Here is a 20,384-nt window from a genome sequence, read left to right as displayed (position 1 = left end):
GGCGGGATGTTGTAGAATTGGTTGTGAAGGATTCATGTCGACAGCGGCGTAGGGGGTGAGTGGGGTTGATATAGGCCGAGTGGGGAGCGGGTGGAACAGGTGGAGCCGGCGCAAGCAATTGAGAAAGGAAAATGGGTATGTGCGGCTGAGGAGGTGTGGATGGAGGGCAGCATCATGGTGCGATGCGGACGCTGGCTTGGAGGCGCATTTTCTGGACTTTGGGTGGGGGCGGTAAGCTGTGTGCAAGCGGCCATGGGTGTCGAGGGCAATTGTCCTGTCAGACTGGTGGCACCGAGCGTCGAGAGAAGTTCGAGGTCGGCCAATCGGCATCGTGACGAGACAGTGAGAGATATTTTTGCCAAAGCCGTTGCAATTGGATGCAGCGTTGAAGCGGTTCGTGGGGTCGCGTCGTAGGGCTGGCGTCTCGTTCAAACCCTACCTACTGACGACTATCAACATCCCCTGCAGGACGCTGGAGCCTGTCGCCTCTGCATGTCAGCTTCCACCCGCACACCGTGACATCGACCCTAATGTTCCATCGCATCCACATCACTGGGCACCACCAAACCCACCTCCACCGTCATTCATCTGACCGCACCGGCCGCTCCGCCCCTGCCACTGCCCAATTTGGACGAGAACCATTGAGCGTCCTTTGGCCTGCGTCGAATCGACAGCCTCTCCCGCATCTTGTACCTTGGGGACTGCTGAGCTGACGGCCTCAATGAGAAAAGTCCGCTTGGAGCCGCCGTGCCCTGCCGTCATCACCGTCCATGTCTGTATCACCTCACCCGGCCTCGGCTGCGGCCAGAATACCTTGGCCTGCTGGTCCACCCTATGCACTCTTCCTCTCCACCACCCTGGTCTGCGTGCGCCGCATCTGCCGGCGTCTCCATGCAGACTGCCAGTGCCTGTTCCCATACCCTCGTCGTGAGTCGATTTTCTTCGTGCAGTCCGTGCGGCTTCGTCATCCACTTTTTCCGAACGACAAGAGAGACATCTGGAGTTCATTGCGGTGGCTTTGATCCGCCATCAACCGGAAATTTGGCCCGCGGCCCCTGTGCATGCGCCTCGCGAACTTGTCGTACGACCTTCTAAAACCGGCAACAATCAGTACAGAGTACTAGTACTCTTTTCTCAATTCCAAAGTACAAGGTACCACCCTATAGCAAGAGGTCAGCTCGCGGTGTGAGGGCCAAGACGCAGCGCGACGTATCGAGAAACGAGACATGTTCATCAATGCAATGATTCGACGACGCACAAAATAGGTAGTCGCAGGCACGCAGGCAACAAGGCATTGATGCCTAGCATATCCATCTCAGGCAAGTCCGCTGTCCATCTCGACGCAACGAGACAGTATATGCCGTGACATGTCCAAAACGAACAAAACGTAGTGGCGATTTCAGATCTGAATCAGGCTGACATGTGATGCGGCTGATTGTCTGCAGAAGGAACAGGGAGCAAAAAAAAAAAGCCAAGCGCTGTCAAATTTAGACACGAAAATCCAACTTCAACTGCTTCGAATTGGGTATAGCGAACTGGGAGGGGTATAAACGATCGCTGGAACGACAGTAAACACCTTTGCAGATGACCGACGACTGAAACTGAGAGGACTCGGAAATCTGCTCAAATGCGCGCCGAAAAAAAAAAAAGGAAAAACGAATGCGAGAGCTGGTGGCTCCCCGAACCGCGGTCTCTTTTGACACACAAATTCCCTGGAGACTTTCCACATATTCTCTACCATGCAAACGCCTGGTTGATGAGTGCCTCCAGCGCGTCGCCCTTACTTGGCCTCTTTGGCTTCGTGGGGAGTGAAGGCGGCCTCAGGCTTGGTTTCGGCAGCAGCCGCGAGAGCGTCAGTCTTGATTTCAGGCTGCGTCTCGGCCTTCTCGAGCTTCTTCTCTGGCTCCACATTCTTGCTTTCCTCCTTGTCCTCCTTGTCATCAGCCGGTGCAGCATCAAGATCCGGGTGGTCGTCAAGCGGTCCACTCGTCGCAGACATGCCTGGTGCTGGCTGAACCTTGGGAAGGGGTGTATCTTCGATTGGGGTCGACTTGGCCTCTGGCTCGGCGGGCTTGCCATCAGTCTCGGGAGCAGCCTTTTGTTCGGTCGAGGTCTCAGTCTTTTGTTCGGTCGATTCAGGTGCCTTTTGCTCGGTCGAAGCGGGTGCGGCCTCAGGGGCGGTGGAAGTGGCAGCAGGTGCTGGAGATGGCTCGCTTGTTGCCGGAGCTATCCAGTGTTAGCTTGCGTTGTAGAGGGCGCTTCACGAAACGCCTTGGAAATGAGCGCCTACCATCGTTAACCTTTGCGGTATCGGGCTTCTTGTCAGTTTCACCCGCAGGTTTAGGCTCTTCCGGTTTCTTTGCGTCGACGGCCGGAGCTGCCGCAGGAGCAGCAGCAGCGGCAGCAGCAGGGGCGGCGGCGGGCGCGGCGGCAGCGGGTGTTGTTTTAGTAGGCTGATTAGGCTCAGTTGTTGCGGTACCGGCAGCCTGGTTTGCGGACGCTCCGTTGGTGGCCGCGTCCTTCTTGGGCTTCTTGCGCTTAAAGATGTTCTTGAACACCTTCTTCATCATGTTCATGGATTCGGGAGCTAGGCAAGTCTGCTGTCAGCATGCAGTCGCAGGGCAAGCTCGCCGTCAGCGTAGCGTGTGTGCGCGTAGCTCGATGGCGGTGAGGGTCCAGGCAGGTACTTACGAACGCCGGGCATGGTGGGCTAGGATGGGGAGGAGAAGTTGGAAAAAGTGCGGGTGGAGAGGGTCAATAGACGGGTTTATGAACAAATAACCTGGCGGCTCAAATGAAAGAAGCGGTCGGTCGGCGAGCAGAGGTTAGTTGTGGGGTGGAAGCATGAGGAGTCGTGAGACTTGGGGGGAGCTCGTCCCGCGCGCAGACGAGTGCATGGATGCAGCTTGCTCAGCCCCAGATTCTGGCGTCCCCGTTTCATGAGGTGGCTATTTTTGGCCCAAGCGTCCTGCTGACTCTGGCCCTGCCAGTGGCTGTCTGTCTACCTTTCAGTGCGACGGTACTTGCCCCACGCCTACGCCAACGCCCGCGGATACTCTGCTGCTCGTGTCCTTATCCTCCACTGCTCAAGTTCATGTATCCATTACTCGCAGCCGCATGTCCTGCATATTCCGGCGTGCACTTGTAGAAAACATGCTGCCTTGGAATCCGAAATGCGAGGCAGCCTTCCTTCATTTCTGATCTGCCCACCAATCGCTGCGCCTCCTGCCGCGACGTATTGGAGCCTGGGCCAATTCTCTGCCGCCGGCCCGAGAAGGTCTCGTTGGCTCATGAGGAAATGACTTGTCCAATCTAACCGTGCTGCTGATTGCTTATGGCGCCAGATCTTTGCGTGCCCAAGGAGCTTGCGTGGGAGCCATGCCAGCCGTTTGCCCTCCCTCGGACCGCGACGTTGCAGCCGACCTTGCCCAGGGTGCTGCCGTCGTCACATCGTTGGAAGCTGAGGCAGCGGGTATCTGCGTCATACCTTGCCGTGATCTGCCCAGGCCTCCCGCCCCTGTGGTCCCCGTGGTCCCTGACGGCCTGGCCCAGGGAGCCGCTGTCATTGGTAGACCAGTCTGGGGATTCGCTGAGAATCCTTTGGTGACCTGGGGAGGAAGTCTCTGGGTTCCCTCGCTTGCTTGCGCTGTTGGAGGAGTCCTCAATGGCTGATTCTGCGTGTGTACTGTCTTGGGCGGTTCGGCCGCCGTCGGGTCCTTCTCCCAGCAGAAAAGGTAGCCAAAGGGAAAGTGCTGCACCACGGGGAATTTGGAAAGAACCTCGGCATTGTACATTTTCAACATGCCCTGTGCTCTAATTAGCGAACCAACTTGAAAAAAGGGACCGCTCCACGTGCCTTGTTGATCTTTGCCCAACCCGCCTTGACACCAGAAATGTCGTACAGGATGGGGCTGTGCTCCCAGAATGGACCCTTTTTCACGTCGTAGATGAAGCCAATCGCGCCGAAATACATGTTGGTCTTGCGCTCGCGTTGTACAGCGTTGGGTTTGGCGACATCGCCTGGGTCAGGAGCGTTTGGAAGTGAGCCCTCGCCCGGGATATCAGCAGGGCTACGGATAGGGGGTGACAGCTGAGCGGAGCCGAAAATGTATGGGACAAAGGAATGATCATCCAGTCCCCAAACTCCATGAGAACCAGCTGGTTCCAGGGTGTAGGTCAGAATCAAACGACGAATCAGCTCGAGGTACCTGTCCATGTCAGATCCAATCGCAACTCGGGAATGTCCCACTTACGGCTCAATGACTCCAATGACAATCCCACGCTCCTCCACGCCAGGGTCTGCTTCCGCAAATCCCCCAAGTTTCCAGATGCCGCCCAAGAATGCCAAGAAACTCAACTCATGACCCGTTCCATAATCTAACCTCTGAGCACTCCCGAAGCTGCCGAGAAGGTACGCGACGAGTTCGTCCTTTGCTTTGCCATCCCCGCCGTCATCTTTCCCAAACTCGAGAACGTTGGCTGGCAAAGTCTCGTCCATCCAGGCAGGCAGCCGTTGCTCCACAATCTCAAACCACTTGCGGAAACTGACATTGCCGAAACGACGTGGGCCGGGATCTGGAGGAGCCTCATCGATGACGGAAGCCAGCTTTTGCAGTAAGCTTCTGAGCTTCTGCACCGGGTCGGAGAATGCCACATCTCCGTCGCCCAAGCTCCAGGTGCGGTACGACGAGTCGGTTTTCTTTGGAAACATGGCGGCATTGAGCTGCAAGAGCCAGGTCATGATGTCGGCATAGCCTTTGGAGGTGAGGAAGAAGTTGACATCTTCGCCTTCGTTGATGGTCTTTTTGGGCGTCTGGAAGCGGTGCGTCGAAGCAGGGTCGAGCTTGGCCAGTGACTTGTTGCCTTCTAGAGCGTCGGCCATGGTGTAAGGTTGCAGCGGCGCGGTTTTCAAGAGGACAGAGACGGTTATGACATCGACAGCCCTTTCACGTGCGGACAGGAACGCGCAGCGGGGTTGGCCCAAGCTCCTAGGTCGCTGACGTAGCCGGAGGTAGCTTCGAGTTCCGTTGCAGAGCTTCCATTGCCTGGGGAGCTGAGAGACTGCGACGAGAAAAAGATTCTTCAGAAGAACCAAGGTCCGCAGAATTCAAGACCGTCGAAATTGGATGCGGTCGTCTTGGATTCGTCACACACTGAGGAGGATCTAATCTTATCTCATCGACTCGGGCCGATCGCACGCTCAACGGATGCTACGGCAACCGTGGTGGGGACCTTCAGCTTCACGTTTACATCGACGTCGCAAATCCAATCAACACCCTTCGACACACTCAATACTCGATTAAAAGTACCAAGCACCAAGCGCCTAGCTGGCAGCTCGACTTGCGCAATGGTGCGGAAGACGCGCGCAGCAGCTCGTCGCCAGGAAGTCCAAGTCCGTCGCTCAACTCGCTCAGTCGCGATCAGCTGGCTAACCGCTGCAGGAATCCGACGGCGCAACCAGTACAAGCGAAGATGAACCTTCAGCTCAGCTTCGGAAAGAGGCGAGTCATGAGAGGTCTCCGCTAAAATCCACGAAACCCGTCGATTTGATCAATTCCGTACTCCAGCTCAAGGCCAACACTCGCGACGATGCCGCCGAATCTTCCACCTCCGCAAAACCTCAGCCAAGGGAGAGGCAACGTTTCAAGCGCGAATATGCGCAGGCGAGGCTGCGGGAATCCGGATTGTTGGAAGCCGAGATTGAAGACATCTTAGAGAAGTTCCCAAGCGGTGCTGACTTCGACGCGAATGAGCTAAAAGAGATGGATCGAAGGTCCGCAATAATGTTATGTGACAAGAGATGGGGGGATGAATGGTCCGACGCCTTGTTGTTGGAAAACCTCACCACAAAACAAAAGGAGGATGCGCACCAAGTATTGTGCTCCTGCCGCCGGTTGGCCAGCAAGATTTCGGATTGGGAGCACGCAAAGGACTTGATCAACCGCTGCGTATATTTTAGGGTCCTTATGTTTGTCCAAGGACTTGGTGTTGGACACAGCAGCATACTTCAGCCGGTAAGGGAGGACATTGAGAGGGCAGCCGATTCAACGCAGTACGATGACGAGCTCCCACAACCAGACGAATCAATACTCGCACATTTGCATCTCTGCAAGAGTGAGTACGGCGTTCTGGTTCGATGGAGTGAGAAGTACCGAAAGCTGCCACCGAAGTTGAGAACGGGTAGACTCCCTCGCAAGGCGCGGGAAAGTGTCATGCGAGACTCTGAAAAATTAGGAGAGGGCCCAATCCGCACGCTATTCTTTGGTCGAACTCCTAAGAGGAAGAGAGGCCCCAGCGCCGGGCACCAGGCCAAGACGCCAAGGGCAGAGGAAACCGCTGAATCATCAAGTCAATTGGACACGGAAAATGAGACTGCCCAGGCCGCGGACAGCAGTCAAATTCCTGATGATAACGCCTTTGAAATTGCCTCATCGGAACAAATAGGGGACGATTCTGAAGAGCGGACAAACGGCCAAGAAAATCAAGAAAACGGGAAGGGAAACGAGTCCAATGCGAACGAGCAGCAGAATGGACGCCAAGAAGAGGAAGGAGTAAACGGCGATGGCGGTGGGAAAGAAAAGCAGAGAAGATTTCAAGAGCAGCAAGATGATGACGAGGAAAGTGAAGACGAAGAAGAAAACGGCGTCGACGAACGGGCGACGAGCAGACCAGTCGAAGCGGACAAAAGGAAACAGTCAGGGGCAAAGGAGCGGGAAAACAGACGAACGAGAGAGGCAGGAGCAGAAAATGCTGCTGAGGATAGCGGAAGCTCTTCGAGCGATGACGAGCCTCGAGGTGATGGACACGGCCTCTTCGGACTCAAGGAAAATATGGAGGCGATACTGGTCCGACGAGAAGGCATGAGAAGAGCCAGGAAGTGTGTCAAGGAGAACAGTCTTGAGATTGAGAGCCAAACTGGGAAAGCTCTCAAATCTCGATGCGCCAGGCTGCGGCAGCTCATCAAGGACCAGTTCACAGCACTCAGCGGGGCGGAAATAAGAGCCTCCCAGGAAGTTCTATCCAAGGCCGAAGCCGTTCGAACGATCCGAAAACACACCTCCCAAATCACCGAAGTCCTTGACAACCTCGACCTCGATCATCCAGAAAAATTCTTCCTCCAAGACATCTATGCGTTCATATTCCCAGCGCTCCTGAGGACCCTTTACGGCACCATCACACTCCTCGACCTGTTCTTCGGTCGTCAAGACGGAAGCTTGCCATCCGAGCACGCCAAGTACATCGCCAACTTCGCCGCCGTCATTGTCAAACTCGGTGACCGCGTCCGGAAAAGCAACCGCTCTCCTGCAGCAAACCTCAAATTGAAGCAGCCCATCAATAACCACGTCGTCGCGCCTCTCCGCGCATGGCACAAGGAGTTGCTCGCTGAGATCCGCCGCGCAGCCACCAGGGAACAGCGCGAAGCAGACCGAGAAAAAGACCGCCAGCGCGACGAGCTCGCCGCCAAGCGGCGCGAAAAGGAAGCACACCGCCTCGCCAAGCAACGCGAACGCCATGAAGACTGGCGAAGACTGCACCTGGTGCGCATGAAGGTGGAGCCCGATCCGCGGTACATGGGGAATCTGGGCATCGTCGAGCTACCTCAACACTGGGACGAAGACGTGGAGAAGGAGGTGGATAATGTCGATGCGAATGGGGTGACGTTTGACCGCGTGGATGCGTTTGAGCACCGTCGAGCAGGAGGAGCTTCGAGTCAGCAAAATGGCGGCGGCGATGCCGTGTTGAGACAGCAGCAGCAGCATATGGCACAGGAGATTGTGGGACCGGATTGGACTGATGTCGAGGGTATGGTCCTGATGGAGGCGCTGGACGAATACTCGAAGCAAGATTATAGTGAGTTGGCTTCTCTCCCATTTTCCCCTCTTCCCACTTCTCAGCCATCTGAGTGGGACACGCCTGGGCTAACAATTGACCAATAGCAAATCCGCGTTTCGCAGTATACAGCCAAATCATCAAGAATCACTGCCCTCCTGGCGGCAATCTGCGACGCTTCACCGTACAGGATATCACGGCAAAGGCGCGGTACTTCAAGATTTGGCTTGCGGGTCTTTACGACTGGGTCGACAGAATCCCTACGTTTTGAAAGTCGTCAATACACGGCGCTGGATGCCTCGCTTCGTCGACTGACGTCTCGACCCGATATTTCCTTCGCACGTTCCTGCTTGGCGATTATTCCAGCATTTATGATACCCCCTTTGAATCGAGGAGCAATAGGATATTCGTTCTTGGACCCTCTTGATTTGGAAATTCGACTGTTCATTACATTGTTGTCTATCAACCCATTCGTGACGTTCATACATCCTTTATTCCGTTTAGCTCACAAACCTCAATTTCTACAGAAGACCAGAAATGGGTCTCAAGCCTTTGTGGCATGAGTCCTCAGGAATTCGCCCGCCTTGGTCGCTACTTCGTCATACTGCTCCGCAAAGCCGGCAATGTGTGCAATCAAGGGAATGTCGTGGGGCGCGTAGTCGACAATCTCGATGAAGATGCGGTTCCCCTTGACCTTTTGCATGGACTCGACCCACTCGACGTTTTCGTGGAAGAGCACCTCGGCGCCGCCCGTCTGCACGAAGACGGGGGTAGCGGTATAGAAGGGGTGCGGGCCGCCGCTAACGTACGGGTTGTCGAGAGGCACGTGGGGAGAGACGTAGACGCGGGCGCCCCAGGCGCCAAAGTCCTTGGACAGGTAGTCGGTGCCGTAGTTTGGGGAGCGGGCGATTTGCTTCTTGTCAATGGCGACCGAAGGGTTGATCCAGGGGGACCAGCACCAGGCGGCGGCGGGCGGTGGCAGGCCGGTCGCGGCGCCGTACTCGGAAATGTAGCGCAGCAAGGCGAAGACGATGTTGCCGCCGGCGCTGTCACCGCTGACAACAATGCGGGAGGTGGGGATGCGCATCGTGCGCAAGAGGTGCGCGTAGGATGTTACGGCGTCTTGCAGCGCGCCTGGGAAGCGCACATTCGACGGCGGCCCCGCGAGCCGGTACTGAGGGCAGAAGATGTAGCGCACGCCGCTGGGCCCGGCACAGCGGAGCATGCCGCGCGCAAGAGGGCCGCAGTCGCGCTCGCGACCGTCACCCAGCACAAACGCGCCGCCGTGGAAGTGCAGCACGACGAAGCCGTGGTCGTTGTCGTTTTTGGCTTCCTTGTTTGTCGGTACCGGGCCGCCGCTAGCGACGGGGCTGGGGTAAGGCGTGGGGTACCAGGTGCCGCCAATCTTTTCAGGCCGAACGGTGCCACACTTGTCGACCATGGGGCCCTGGTATAAACTCGACTCGGCGGGCGGCATGACGACGAAGCGGTTCCCCTCGCGGCCGGGGCTGAGCGACAGCGGCACGAGGATCTCGAGCATAGCCGAGTGGTAGACGAAGGCCTTGAGAATCTTGTGCCGCACGGCCTGAGGATGGGTCCATTGCGGGCATGGTCGCAGCGAGGGAATCAGAAAGAGCAGCATCCAAATTGGCATGCGAATCGCTTCGAGGGTGATGGCGTAGAGGGCGTAGAGGCCCCGTACGGGCTGGTGGTGGAGCACCGTTGGACACATTTCCAGCAGCCGTCTTGAGGATGAAGAGGACAGGTAGAATCGCAATAGGAAGCGGACGAAGGGTTTCAATTGTCATGGTAGGACAGAGGCGGCACTTTTATTCAGCAGTCAGCCAGGCCCTCCTTCTCCGCTCCGACTGAAAACACATGGCGGTGGTTGCGTTGCTGCTTACGGCCGAGCTTGGACTAGCAGGCCTAGGCAGGATATAAAGTTGCTGGCGAGGGTTTCGACGTCAACGTGGGAATATCAGATGAAGGAAGCAGTCGGGCAGTCGGTTCGTGGCTGGTGGCTGGGGGTTCCTGAGCACTTGCCGAGGCACCGGCTGGTTTTATTTTCCGGCTGGCCCAAGCGTCCTCCCAGGCTCCACCGAGCTCCAGAGCTTCCGCGCTCCACGACATCGCGCAACCACGTGCCGGGCCTTTCATTCCTTTTTCATCATCACCTCATCCCGAATCCGATATCTATGCTTTTCCATCCCGTTTCCCTTCTCCTCCAAATCGAGGCTCGCGATACGCCATCCTTACTTACAACCCCAGCATGCTTTCCCCGCCGCCGCTTGCGCGCGTCCCTTTCGCCCTCCCCCACTCCCCACTCTTTTGCTCTACCGCATTGATAAAGCTGTGGTCTGATAAGTGCCAGCACGCATACCATTTCATCCGCCATGTTGACCGATAAAGCTATGGCTCCTCCAGCATTACCAATCCATCAGTCCTGTCCTTCTCCTTTCCAATTGCTCCATCTTCGCTATCCAACATAGCCCGACACTCCACAGCAACCGATCATGGCGACAACAACGACAACCGTTACAACCAACGGCAAAAAGACATCGTGGGAGGAAGCTGCTCGCGCAAAGCGTGAGGCCATCCTCGCGACGCTGCCCCGCGAATATCTGATCCCGGAACCGCTGCCGATGCCCGAGGAGCAGCCAAACGTCACTGGGGCGTTTGCGCACAAGTACCTTTCGCCGCGCGAGGTTGAAATCACCGAGACCAATGCGGCGGATATTGTGACCAAGACAACAAAGGGCGAGTGGAGCGCCGTTGAGGTGACCAAGGCGTTTATTCATCGCGCCTGCATGGCACACCAATTGGTACGCATAGGAATCAAAATACATACATGTCAACATCACTGCAAGTCATTGGAGCAGCATGACTAACAACGTTAGCTTGGGTGCCTCCATGAAACCGACTTCGCCAATGCGATCGCCACGGCCGAGAAGCTCGATGCCTACTTTGCGGAGCACAAGAAGCCCATGGGAATGCTCCACGGACTGCCCGTCTCCCTGAAGGACCAATGCCACATGAAGGGGCTCGACACTACCATGGGATACGTCGGTTGGCTGGGAACATGGGAAGGCGACGCATCGTCTCCGTTGTACAAGACGCACGAGTCGGTCATTGTGAATGAGATGCGGCGCCAGGGAGCGGTGCTGTACTGCAAGACGGCAGTGCCTCAGACGCTCATGTGCGGCGAGACGGTCAACAACATCGTTGGTGCGTGACTCGTCCCACTCATCTAACCATCTACTCACCCAATGCCAGGGTGGGTCCGCAATCCGATCAACAGACTGGTCAGCTGTGGCGGCAGCTCAGGTGGCGAGGGCGCCCTCGTCGGCTTCAAGGGGTCCCCAGGAGGCTTTGGAACCGACATTGGCGGCTCCGTTAGAATCCCCAGTGCGTTCAACGGTCTGTACGGGCTTCGGCCCAGCAATGGCCGCTTGCCGTACGAGGGCATGGCCAACTCGATGGACGGCCAAAACACCATCTTGTCCGTCATCGGACCCATCGCTGGCAGCGTGGACAGCATCCGCCTGTTGACCAAGGCTGTTGTTGACAGCGAGCCGTGGTGGGAGGACCCGCTCGTGCACGAGATTCCGTGGCGCGAGGAGCAGGCGGAGAAGGTGCGCAGCGATGGCAAGCTGGTCTTTGGCGTGCTCCGTGACGACGGCATTGTGCGTCCCACGGCTCCCGTACGTCGGGGTCTCGAAGCCGTTGTCGAGGCCGTCAAGAAGGCGGGCCACGAAGTCGTCGATTGGGTGCCCCCTAAGGAATGCGATCACAAGCTCCTCTACGAAATCGCCGTAAGTCTGCCCCTGAAACCGAACCTACCTTCACCCTCCTCCCTCCTAACATCAACCCATCCAGAACACAACCTGGGGCCTCGACGGCGGCACCGACGTCTTCAAAGCCTTCGGACTCTCGGGCGAACCGCCCGCGCCTCACCTCATGGTGCACGTGCCGGAAACGCTGCAAGCGGAGAAGACGGCGAGCGAAATCGCGGCCCTCAACGTGCGCAAGCGCCGCGTGCAAAAGGCGTACATGGACTTTTGGAACAGCACGGCCAAAACCACGTCCACGGGCCGCCCCATCGACGCCATCATCGCGCCGCCCTGCCCCCACCCGCCCGCCATGGAGAACAAGTTCCCCTACACGTTTGCGACCACGTTTGTCAACGTCCTCGACTACAGCGCCGTCATTGTGCCCAGCGGCGTTGTTGTTGATCCGGCGGTTGACAAGCCCGATGAGGGCCTGACGTGGCGTAGCGACGTCGAGCGCAAAGCGCACGAGGGCTTTGATCCATTGATCCAAAAGGGCGCACCCATTGCCGTCCAGTTGATTGGGAGGAGGCTGCAGGAGGAGAAGATGTTGGCGGTTGCCGAGGTGGTGGATAAGGCGTTGAAAGCCTAGTCTCGTGTGTGAGATTCGGTTGGTCTTGAGGTTTGGCTTTTGGGCGCTTCTTGATAGTAGGTAGGTCGGTTTTGATCGGTCGTTTGGTAGATGCGTGTGTGCGTGATTGATTGAGCCCTCCTCGTGCTTTTTTTTGGGTAGTCCGAATTTGACTCCTTCTTTGTCCCCAAAATGCTTCGTCTTCCTTTTCTCCCCCCGTCAGACGGTCAGTAAAGCGTGCAAATGGACAAGGGGCCACTGGCTACCCCTGTCCTGGTCGATGCAAAAACGAAAAAGGCGATGGTGACTTGGGTTTCTTGTGACATGTCGCTTCGGAAGCCGCCACTCATACACGCCGCCACCGGGCTTGACAGGTCGCGACTTCGCGCGTGTTCAATGGATGCTGCAGCCATATGGGTATGTAGTTAACCGCCCCCTCAGGCTCAAGCTGTCTGCCGTCCTCTGCATGACGATGACCGTACTGTACGCCAAGTATCCCCCTGGATTTTTTGATTGCGCGCATGCAAGTCAGGTGAGAGCGTGGCGGAGAGGAGAGGAGAGCTAGAAGGGCACCTCAGTCAGGTAGACAGACAGGATCGAGGGGGGTGGCGAGCAACATCAAACCGCTCTGTCCCCGCCAGACATGCCAGCCCATCCGTGCCTCGGCGAGAGCCAAGGCAGAGACGAGCGCACCCGGGGCGGGATAGCAGGAGGGAATAAGGGAAGAACACGCCAACGACAAGATTGCGCGGCGTGTGTCATTTTTTCTCACTTTCTGCTTGTTTGCGTGTGTGTCGCGGCGGTTCTTTTGCAGGAGATCGTTTGAGCTTTCAAGCGCTGATGGTCAGTCAACAGTTGTCTCTCTGAAGTCTTTGCCTTTGCCTATAGCAGCAGCAGGTTACGTAGGTAGTGGGTCTGTTAGTTGGTCGGGGCCGTGATTTGTGGCAATGCCATGACATGGTACTCCGAAACTCGCTCTCTTCTGCCTTGCGTACCTACGCACTCTTCTTCGCACAAGGTCGGGAAGCGGGAAGAGTCGGCACACGATGACCTACGCCCCGACGAACAGCGCAGAGAAACGCAGGTAAAGGGTATCGTACATACGATGATGGCATGACGGTAGTAATAATTACAATGGCGTGGTTTTCACGGCAGCCCAATATCAGTCGAGGATCCCCAAGGTGATGGAAGGTAGGTAGGCAGATAGGTTGGCTGGTGGGGTGGATATAGTTGAGAAGATACATACAAGTGGTTGGGAGAGCGGGGAGAAACGTAGTGTATTGTAAAAATTTCAAGGGAAAATGGACAGTGGAGAGAGACGGTGTTCTTTCTCCACATCCAGAAAGGGGGGCAACAAACATCAAAAACAGCGCAGGCAAAGCTCATAAGCGGGACCGCAGTTATGACAAACCACGCTTCGCTCAGTCGCTCTTGATCGCTCCTCAAAATGCCGCATGCAGTCAAGTAAATCAACACCAGAGACAGATAGACGCGTACAAACCCATCATCCATCGATGAAGCTGGGGAGAAAAAATAAGTTTCGAAGAGAAGCATCAAGATAGACAGAACTCCCAAGCTCATGCGTTCAAATTTGGAAACTCCGCAGCCTCTCTTCCGCCTCAACACTACTCCGACCTATCGGTATCAAAACTCCCAATGCTCTTGCATGCTGGTACATGTGGTGTCCCTTTTAGTTCCTCAGCTCGTCATCAAATTAAGGGTGTAGCTCAAAACAGGGGGTGGCAAAAGAAAAAACTCCCAAGCGCTTCGCTTCATTCGCGCTGAATCGCTGCCAACTGGGAAAAAAAAAATCGGACTTTTGGAGTGCGAAAAGATCGAAGTGTTTTGGAAACGACGGTCTCGCGGCAGAAAAGGACGAGAAAAAAAAAAGGTGAAACTTTTCATCATCTTCATCCCCAGCCGCCCGCGCCTGTCATAAAGGCCTCGGGGCCGCCTGGGTGCGCCTGGAGCTCGATGCCGTCCATCAATGCGGCGCCGCTGACACCGGCACTCACGCCGGTGGACTCGGGCATGATTTGCGAGTTCTTGCGGGCTTCGTTGATGCCCGTCATGTTTTGCAGGCCGGGAAAGTGCGCGCTGGGGTGGGTTGGGCCGGCCATCTGGGGCCACGCTTGCGGGTGCGTCTGGGGCGGCTGCGGGCCGTGCGGAGTGGGCGGTTGCGAGTGCTGTTGCTGCTGGCCAGGGAGGGTCGGCGTGGCCAAGGATTGTTGTTGCATTTGCGGAGGCTGAGACATCTGCGATGATGGGAGCGAGGCGTGGTGTTGTGTGGCATGCGGCGGGCCGGGATGCATGTGTTGCTGCTGCTGCTGTTGTTGCGGAACTTGCGGGACTTGTGCCATCTGCGGCACCTGTTGGACTTGCTGCACTTGAGGCATTTGCTGGATTTGTTGGACTTGGACGTGAGGATGATGCTGTCGTTGATGGCTGTGCTGTCGGGAGTGCGGAGGGCGCTGTGGCTGTGATTCGTCTGTGCAAATCACCGTTTCCGCGTCTGCATCGGCATCCGGGTCTTCCTCCATGTCCTCTCCATTCATAACCTCAGTGGCGTCAGAGTCTGGTAGTCCGTCTCGTGTGGCTGCTGGCGCAGCGAAGCCGTTCGGCATTCCCATAGAAGGCGTCACAAGCGTCGTCGGCGTGCTCAGCCCATTGTCTTGAACCATCCTGATATGATTGCTGAGCACGTTGTTTCCGCCAGGTACGGCCGGGCTGGCTACAGCCAGATTGCCCCCCTGTGTCGCAGGAACCGATGCTGTTACAGCACTTGTGCTCAAACTCCTTTGTCCTGCCAAGCCCACCCCGGCCTTTTTGTTTTCCTTGATCACAATCGTCCATTTTTCAATCAGCTTGTCGTAGTCCCATGCCCGAGGGTCGAGGCCTTGTCCTTGTTTTCCGGCCAGCTCTTTAAACGTCTCCGTAGGTACTTGAAGCGCATTTCCTCCCGGGGTTCCCGTCGAGGTGGGGGTAGCACCGAATTGTGATGCTGATGATGCCATGCCCATATTGATCCAGCGATTGTTTCTCAGGGTTTCAATTTCTTTTCTCGCATTTTCCAAGCTGTTTTCGGCTTCCCTTCTTGCCTCGTCTGCACGGGTATACGAGCGCAATATCTCCAGGGCCCATGTTTCCTGCCTCTGCTTCTCAGATAGCGTTTTCCAGTGGGCAAAGGCCTCCTGCAAGTGGGAAAAGAGGCGTGTTGGTTCTTGCTCAATTCCTCCAAGTGGTGGCGTGGGGAGCGGTGACGACGCAGAAGCCGAGGGAGTAGACGCCGAAAAGGAAGCAGTATTGCCATAAAGTTGGAGATGCCGTTGTCTTTGCATCAATCGGTCGCGGACATTCCTCTGCAGCGCGTCGAATTGCTTTTGCCCAGGCGGTGTAACAGACCATGACTCGGTGGTTGGAAATGGACTCGGGGCGAAGAGTGTTGCCGGAGCAGGGAGGATGTGGAGACACAGAGATGGGAAGCTCAAGGTAAAGGGATCGAAGTCAAACAAATTTAACCCGGAAGATCGAACGCTGGAGAATGTTAGTACCGACACCAATGGCTCTCCAAGTAAAGCTCTCGCTACTTTGAGAGAGAAACCCAAAGGCAACAGACCTAGCTTCCCTCACGCTCCCAAGGACCTCCCTAAGCGCCAATTCAGCCGCTTTTCCATGGTCCAGCTCTTCATTTAGCATCTGTCTATTTTCAAAGCCTCGCTTTTGCTGCTCGTGCCTTGCCTTGCCCGCTTCTCCAGACAGACTTGCTCTGGGCGGAAGATTGTTGATGACGCCCGTGCTGTGCCAATTAGGCTGGTTGAATGAAACTCGCGGCTTGCCCGGAGGTGGAGGTTTCAACGCCGGACTCTGCATGACAGACGGGCTTGAACTGTCGCCCGACACAGCGGTGACGGCGTGGTTTACCGGTTGTCCTTGTCGCTGAGTCGCCTGCTGCTGGCTTGGCTGCTGCGGCTGCTGCGGCGGTTGTTGCTGGGGCTGTGAAGCGCTCGAGGACCCGGGTGTCAAACTTCCCTCCTGTTTAGCCTGAGCACTACGGGCGTGCCGCCTTGTTATGCCACCGCGGATTCTTCGTATCTCGTCCACATTGTGAATGCCGTCGGGGGCCTTGGGATTTTTGGGCTTGATGTAGAGGTCGAGGTGGCGTCCAAGCGACGACGAGGTAAAGGCCTGGTGACAGAAGGGGCAGCTCTTGTCTTTCGGGGCCTTGGTGGCCAAGTTTGCGGCGGAGTTGGAGTCGGTATCGTCGGGCATGTTGGCAAGGCGGCGTCGAGAATGGGGTGAGGTCTAAGGTAGCTAGCAGCAGCAGCCGCTGAGCAGTGCGGAGGGCGTCGGTCGAGGGTCCGTCGTTGGTGGTAGAGGAGTGGTAAAGTCGGCGGAGATGGACGAGGACAATCAAAGATTGGGGGCCGGGTGGTGATGGCCTCACTGTTCAGCAGCGTGTCATGGCATTGCGGGAGGTGGGAAGAGCATGGTGGTGGTGCAGATGCATTTTATCTCGAGGAGGACTCCTGAAGAAGTCTGTGCTGCGGGTGTCCCGTCGGAGCGACCAGGATCTGCTCGCTCTGCGATTCCCGCTCTCCCGCAAGCCAGCCAAAGATCCAAGCATCCCGAGCGAGACAACCTCTGATCGCCTCTTCAGTTGACATGGTCAGGGAGGCTGCCAATGCCCGAGTCCGACTCGCCCTGGTTTAGGAGAAGGATAGGTACATGGTCAACCCGAGTACTCACATGGACTACTGCCAAAGGGTCCAGCACATAGGAGCTAGCGCCAATCCGGCAAGGTTGGTGCTAGATCAAACTCGTTCGAGTGTCATCACAGTGAAAGTGTTGGAACGCCCGCGGGTCAACTGGAACGGCTTGTTTTCGAAAACTCCTGGAAATTGCTCCTACCAAGAAAGCCTACTACCTACTAGGGTCGTTGCTTATCCCAGTCCAACCAGCCATGCATTGCGCGCAAACGCTATCGCTATCCCTTTTGCCCACTTCCACCTCCACCTCCCCAATGAAAACCCACGTCGCCTGTATTCCAATCCACTAGACAAGGTTGCGCCGTGACTGTTCTTGTGACTCATCACAATCCAATCGGGACAGGGAACAAGAGGTGGGAAGTCCCGCAGGCGGTTGTGGCGTTTCGACCTACATCTCTTCGACGATGCCTTCCATGATGTCGACATGGCCATTGACAGTGTGCTCGGAGACAGAGCTGGAGCTTCCAAAAGTCGACATCTCTCGGAACTTGTCATCTTGCTCCTGCAGACATTTCATGGCGTCCTCCAGCTTAGCCTTGTCTCTTTGGAGCTCCCTGCGACGCTGCTCGCGTGCCGGATCTTCAGCAAGCAGCATCACACACTTCTCTTGATCTCCGCAGACAACGGTCATCAGCTCGTAACGAAGTCCGCCTGCGCTGAGGTTCTCGAATTTGTCAAACAGCTCTGCTTGAAGACTCTGGTTGATGTGGTCGATGAACCGCATCGAGGCGATCGTGTAATAGGCGCGGACCTTGGCCATCGCCTCCACTTCCCTAGCGTAAGGATCGGGGCCAAGTCTCTCGAAGATCTTTTCGCTGTTGATCTTTTTCTGACGCTCAGGATAACTTGGGACGGGCTTACCCGTGCTGGCTGCTTCCTCCATGATGAGTGCATGGGAACGCGCAGTCAACCTCGCCTTGTTGAACGCAGCGAGCTCCTCCTGCTGATTCGCCTCGAGCGCCTTTTCATTCTCAGTCATGGGCTTCAACCGCTCAAGACGAAGCGTCCGAGGCACGACGTTCTGCCGCTGCTCATGAATTCCCATGTTCAGAAAGCCTTGCGCAACCTTTCGCGACTCCTTGGCCAGCTCGGTAGTCTTCCATGCCCGGAACGCAATGTCAGTCGATTCTGCGAGAAGCGTCTTCAACGCATTCTCAACTCCATCGATGAACTTCTTCGTGGGCGCGTCCCAGTTTGCGAGGGCTGTCTTTCTCAGGTGGTTGACAGCTCTAGGATCGATCTCGCCAGGAATGTCCGAGGACGTGTGAATATCGAGTTCTTTGCGAATGTCGTCGAGGGTAATCTTTTGGACGAATTCTCCAGATGCGGCTGAGTCATTTCTGGTCTTTTGCCGCTTGACGGGAGTCGGCGACGGTTCCGCTTCTCCATCAGAGATGACGATGGCGTCATCATCCTGCCTCCGTTTGCCGTTTCCTGGTGCTCTAGTGGGTGTTGACAACACAGAGTTGGCTCTCATCTGAGGCGGAGCCGGCTGGGGGGTCGCCTTGCCGTCTGAGGGGGTCCTGACAATCAAAATCGGCCTTTGGTTTTGAATAGCATCTCTGAATTCCTTCCGCAGTTGCTTGAGTCGCATGCGAAATTGATGCTCAGGATGGTCTCCCTTGATCTGGTCGGAAATCTTTTGCGTAAAGGCGTTGATTCTATCATAGACGATCCTTTGCGCTTCCGATGTGGGGGGCTCAGGGAGATGGGCCAGCTCCGCATGGATTTCAGTGAGTGCCTGCTGTACCTTTTCACGGATGGTAGGCAAGCTTGCCAAGATTTGCTTCGCGAGCAAGGTAGATAGCCTGTCTTCGAGCTTTCTGGTACCAAATCTGTTCTGAAACCGAGCAAAGCCGGAGTTCCACGGCGCAGTGTTGGTGAAGAAGGTTGTCTCGCCTCGTCTAGCAGCAGCGTGGTCCATGTCGCGGTCAATGTCGGCTTGAGAGGGATTTTTGACAACATGCCATCCGTGTCCATTGGCAAAGAGGTCACCATTGATGATTCCCTCCCAACGCTTCAAGGGGTCGCCTTCCGGGAGGCGATCTGGCTTGGTCAAAATACCAAGTGTCCTGTGCTTGGCATTGGTTTCCGAATAGACGAGACCCATTGCAGTTGAATTTTGGATATCACCCTCCATTGCGCAACACAGCAAGACTGTGGCGTTGTCCTTCGCCACGTACTTCTTCACAAGAGCCTTGACGATCGATGTCAGGTAGGGGTTGTCGCTCTCTGACTGGGCGATGACTCCTGGGAGATCGTAAAACGACAAGTTGGGAAGACCGGGCGCAGAAATGTCGAGACAAACGAGGTTGGGAGAAAATTCGGTGTAGAACCCGTTCCTTGGAAGTTCTCCTGTGTAGAGAATAGGTTCAATATCAGGGTTCAGGATGGCCAGCTGAGCCCGAGCAATGACTTCTGGCAACTCGCTCTTGTCATAGACAGTCTTGAAGCGGGTGATGTCCGTCTCGGTGGGAAACCATGGAAAGAAGGCATCCTCTTCGTCTGTCTGAGGTACCCGGTTCTCCTCCCTCCAGCAAAACTCTTTTCTGATGGAAACGTCGCAGCGCCACTGGGCATTGGGCTCTTGTTTGTCCGTCAAAGTGATCTGCATCGGACAGCGGGTACAAGTCCCGCTGTCCCTGGGCACCTGGATTCCGGAAATGGCGTTGATGACTGAGCTTTTGCCAGCACTTTGGTCTCCGACGACGACAATCTTTGGGGTTTCTCCGGCAACCTCTCGGATTCCAAGCTCTTCTATGCGATTGATTGTCTTCACCAACTCCTTGATGTACTTGCCGACATTCTCAAGAGGTTGACTATCAACTGCGGCCATGGCGTTGAGCGCTTCAGGAATGGCGGTGACTGCAGAGGCGTGTAAGCTTTGATACAATCAGAGGAGTGAAATGCTCTTACTGGAACGGCGAGGCGTGGCTAGCTGATCGTTCAGATTCTCTTGCTTCACTCGCGTGGCGAGTGATTCAGTTCTTGCAGGTTGGACTTCTGTGGATTGAGCCCTGGCGGATGCCGAATCTTCGACGACAACAGACTCCATCTCCTCCACCTCAACGATTTGTTGATGGGAGGATCGCTCGGAAAGTTGACGCGACAAGCGCCTACCTCGAGAGCTAGTTGAGTTCCTGATGCCTGGCATTGGCGGGAATGGTTCAGGACAACAGACGAGCAAACAATTGATGAGAGGTGGTTGTCATGAGACGGTGAAGAGAGGTGATGAGGATGGAAAGGTGGAAGGTCGGGGAGTGGGCAAGCTGCGCTTTAAAAACAAATAAAGTGCGAGCTAGTAGGAGCGGTCGCCGGGGGCAGGGACGAGAGCTTGGTGAAAGACGTGCGTGGGTGGTGTTCGTTGCAGGGCATAAACAAAAGTCTACG

General features: G+C 56.1%; 8 protein-coding genes across 8 annotated transcripts; 3 read left to right on the top strand and 5 right to left on the bottom strand.

Annotated features, from left to right (window-relative positions):
* Positions 1 to 53: 53 nt before the first annotated feature.
* Positions 54 to 482, top strand: BKA78DRAFT_151870 (uncharacterized protein). Its single transcript, XM_066882955.1, has one exon. The coding sequence runs from the start codon at positions 160 to 162 to the stop codon at positions 412 to 414; it is 255 nt and encodes an 84-aa protein (XP_066743478.1). The 5' UTR covers positions 54 to 159; the 3' UTR covers positions 415 to 482.
* A 1,298-nt stretch (positions 483 to 1,780) lies between these two features.
* Positions 1,781 to 2,704, bottom strand: BKA78DRAFT_353690 (uncharacterized protein; the record flags this gene model as incomplete). Its single annotated transcript, XM_066891598.1, has 3 exons — positions 1,781 to 2,226; positions 2,291 to 2,587; positions 2,692 to 2,704. The coding sequence occupies 3 exons, from the start codon at positions 2,702 to 2,704 to the stop codon at positions 1,781 to 1,783; spliced, it is 756 nt and encodes a 251-aa protein (XP_066743477.1).
* Positions 2,705 to 3,332: 628 nt separating this feature from the next.
* BKA78DRAFT_252413 (phosphotyrosyl phosphatase activator) lies at positions 3,333 to 4,882 on the bottom strand (the record flags this gene model as incomplete). Its single annotated transcript, XM_066884732.1, has 3 exons — positions 3,333 to 3,811; positions 3,853 to 4,208; positions 4,254 to 4,882. 3 exons carry the CDS (start codon positions 4,880 to 4,882, stop codon positions 3,333 to 3,335), a joined length of 1,464 nt encoding a protein of 487 aa, XP_066743476.1.
* Positions 4,883 to 5,347: 465 nt separating this feature from the next.
* BKA78DRAFT_296490 (uncharacterized protein) lies at positions 5,348 to 8,101 on the top strand (the record flags this gene model as incomplete). The annotated part of the gene is made up of 3 exons (XM_066886627.1): positions 5,348 to 5,392; positions 5,442 to 7,851; positions 7,938 to 8,101. The coding sequence occupies 3 exons, from the start codon at positions 5,348 to 5,350 to the stop codon at positions 8,099 to 8,101; spliced, it is 2,619 nt and encodes an 872-aa protein (XP_066743475.1).
* Positions 8,102 to 8,155: 54 nt separating this feature from the next.
* Positions 8,156 to 9,772, bottom strand: BKA78DRAFT_151813 (Alpha/Beta hydrolase protein). Its single transcript, XM_066882954.1, has 2 exons — positions 9,735 to 9,772; positions 8,156 to 9,656 (listed from the first exon to the last, which is right to left on the bottom strand). Exon 2 carries the CDS (start codon positions 9,560 to 9,562, stop codon positions 8,375 to 8,377), a length of 1,188 nt encoding a protein of 395 aa, XP_066743474.1. The 5' UTR covers positions 9,563 to 9,656; positions 9,735 to 9,772; the 3' UTR covers positions 8,156 to 8,374.
* A 188-nt stretch (positions 9,773 to 9,960) lies between these two features.
* Positions 9,961 to 12,439, top strand: BKA78DRAFT_316898 (amidase signature domain-containing protein). Its single transcript, XM_066888668.1, has 4 exons — positions 9,961 to 10,652; positions 10,728 to 11,055; positions 11,104 to 11,642; positions 11,707 to 12,439. The coding sequence occupies exons 1-4, from the start codon at positions 10,344 to 10,346 to the stop codon at positions 12,247 to 12,249; spliced, it is 1,719 nt and encodes a 572-aa protein (XP_066743473.1). The 5' UTR covers positions 9,961 to 10,343; the 3' UTR covers positions 12,250 to 12,439.
* Positions 12,440 to 13,973: 1,534 nt separating this feature from the next.
* Positions 13,974 to 16,592, bottom strand: BKA78DRAFT_151775 (uncharacterized protein). Its single transcript, XM_066882953.1, has 2 exons — positions 15,845 to 16,592; positions 13,974 to 15,762 (listed from the first exon to the last, which is right to left on the bottom strand). Exons 1-2 carry the CDS (start codon positions 16,495 to 16,497, stop codon positions 14,139 to 14,141), a joined length of 2,277 nt encoding a protein of 758 aa, XP_066743472.1. The 5' UTR covers positions 16,498 to 16,592; the 3' UTR covers positions 13,974 to 14,138.
* Positions 16,593 to 17,382: 790 nt separating this feature from the next.
* Positions 17,383 to 20,080, bottom strand: BKA78DRAFT_283910 (P-loop containing nucleoside triphosphate hydrolase protein; the record flags this gene model as incomplete). The annotated part of the gene is made up of 2 exons (XM_066885682.1): positions 19,911 to 20,080; positions 17,383 to 19,859 (listed from the first exon to the last, which is right to left on the bottom strand). Exons 1-2 carry the CDS (start codon positions 20,047 to 20,049, stop codon positions 17,383 to 17,385), a joined length of 2,616 nt encoding a protein of 871 aa, XP_066743471.1. The 5' UTR covers positions 20,050 to 20,080.
* Positions 20,081 to 20,384: the final 304 nt, after the last annotated feature.

Source organism: Phyllosticta capitalensis (assembly GCF_038381095.1).
Source record: "Phyllosticta capitalensis strain CBS 128856 chromosome Unknown BKA78scaffold_6, whole genome shotgun sequence".
Classification (NCBI taxonomy): Eukaryota; Fungi; Ascomycota; class Dothideomycetes; order Botryosphaeriales; family Phyllostictaceae; genus Phyllosticta; species Phyllosticta capitalensis.
Note: the sequence above shows the minus strand (reverse complement) of the source record. Positions and strands in the feature narration are given on the sequence as shown.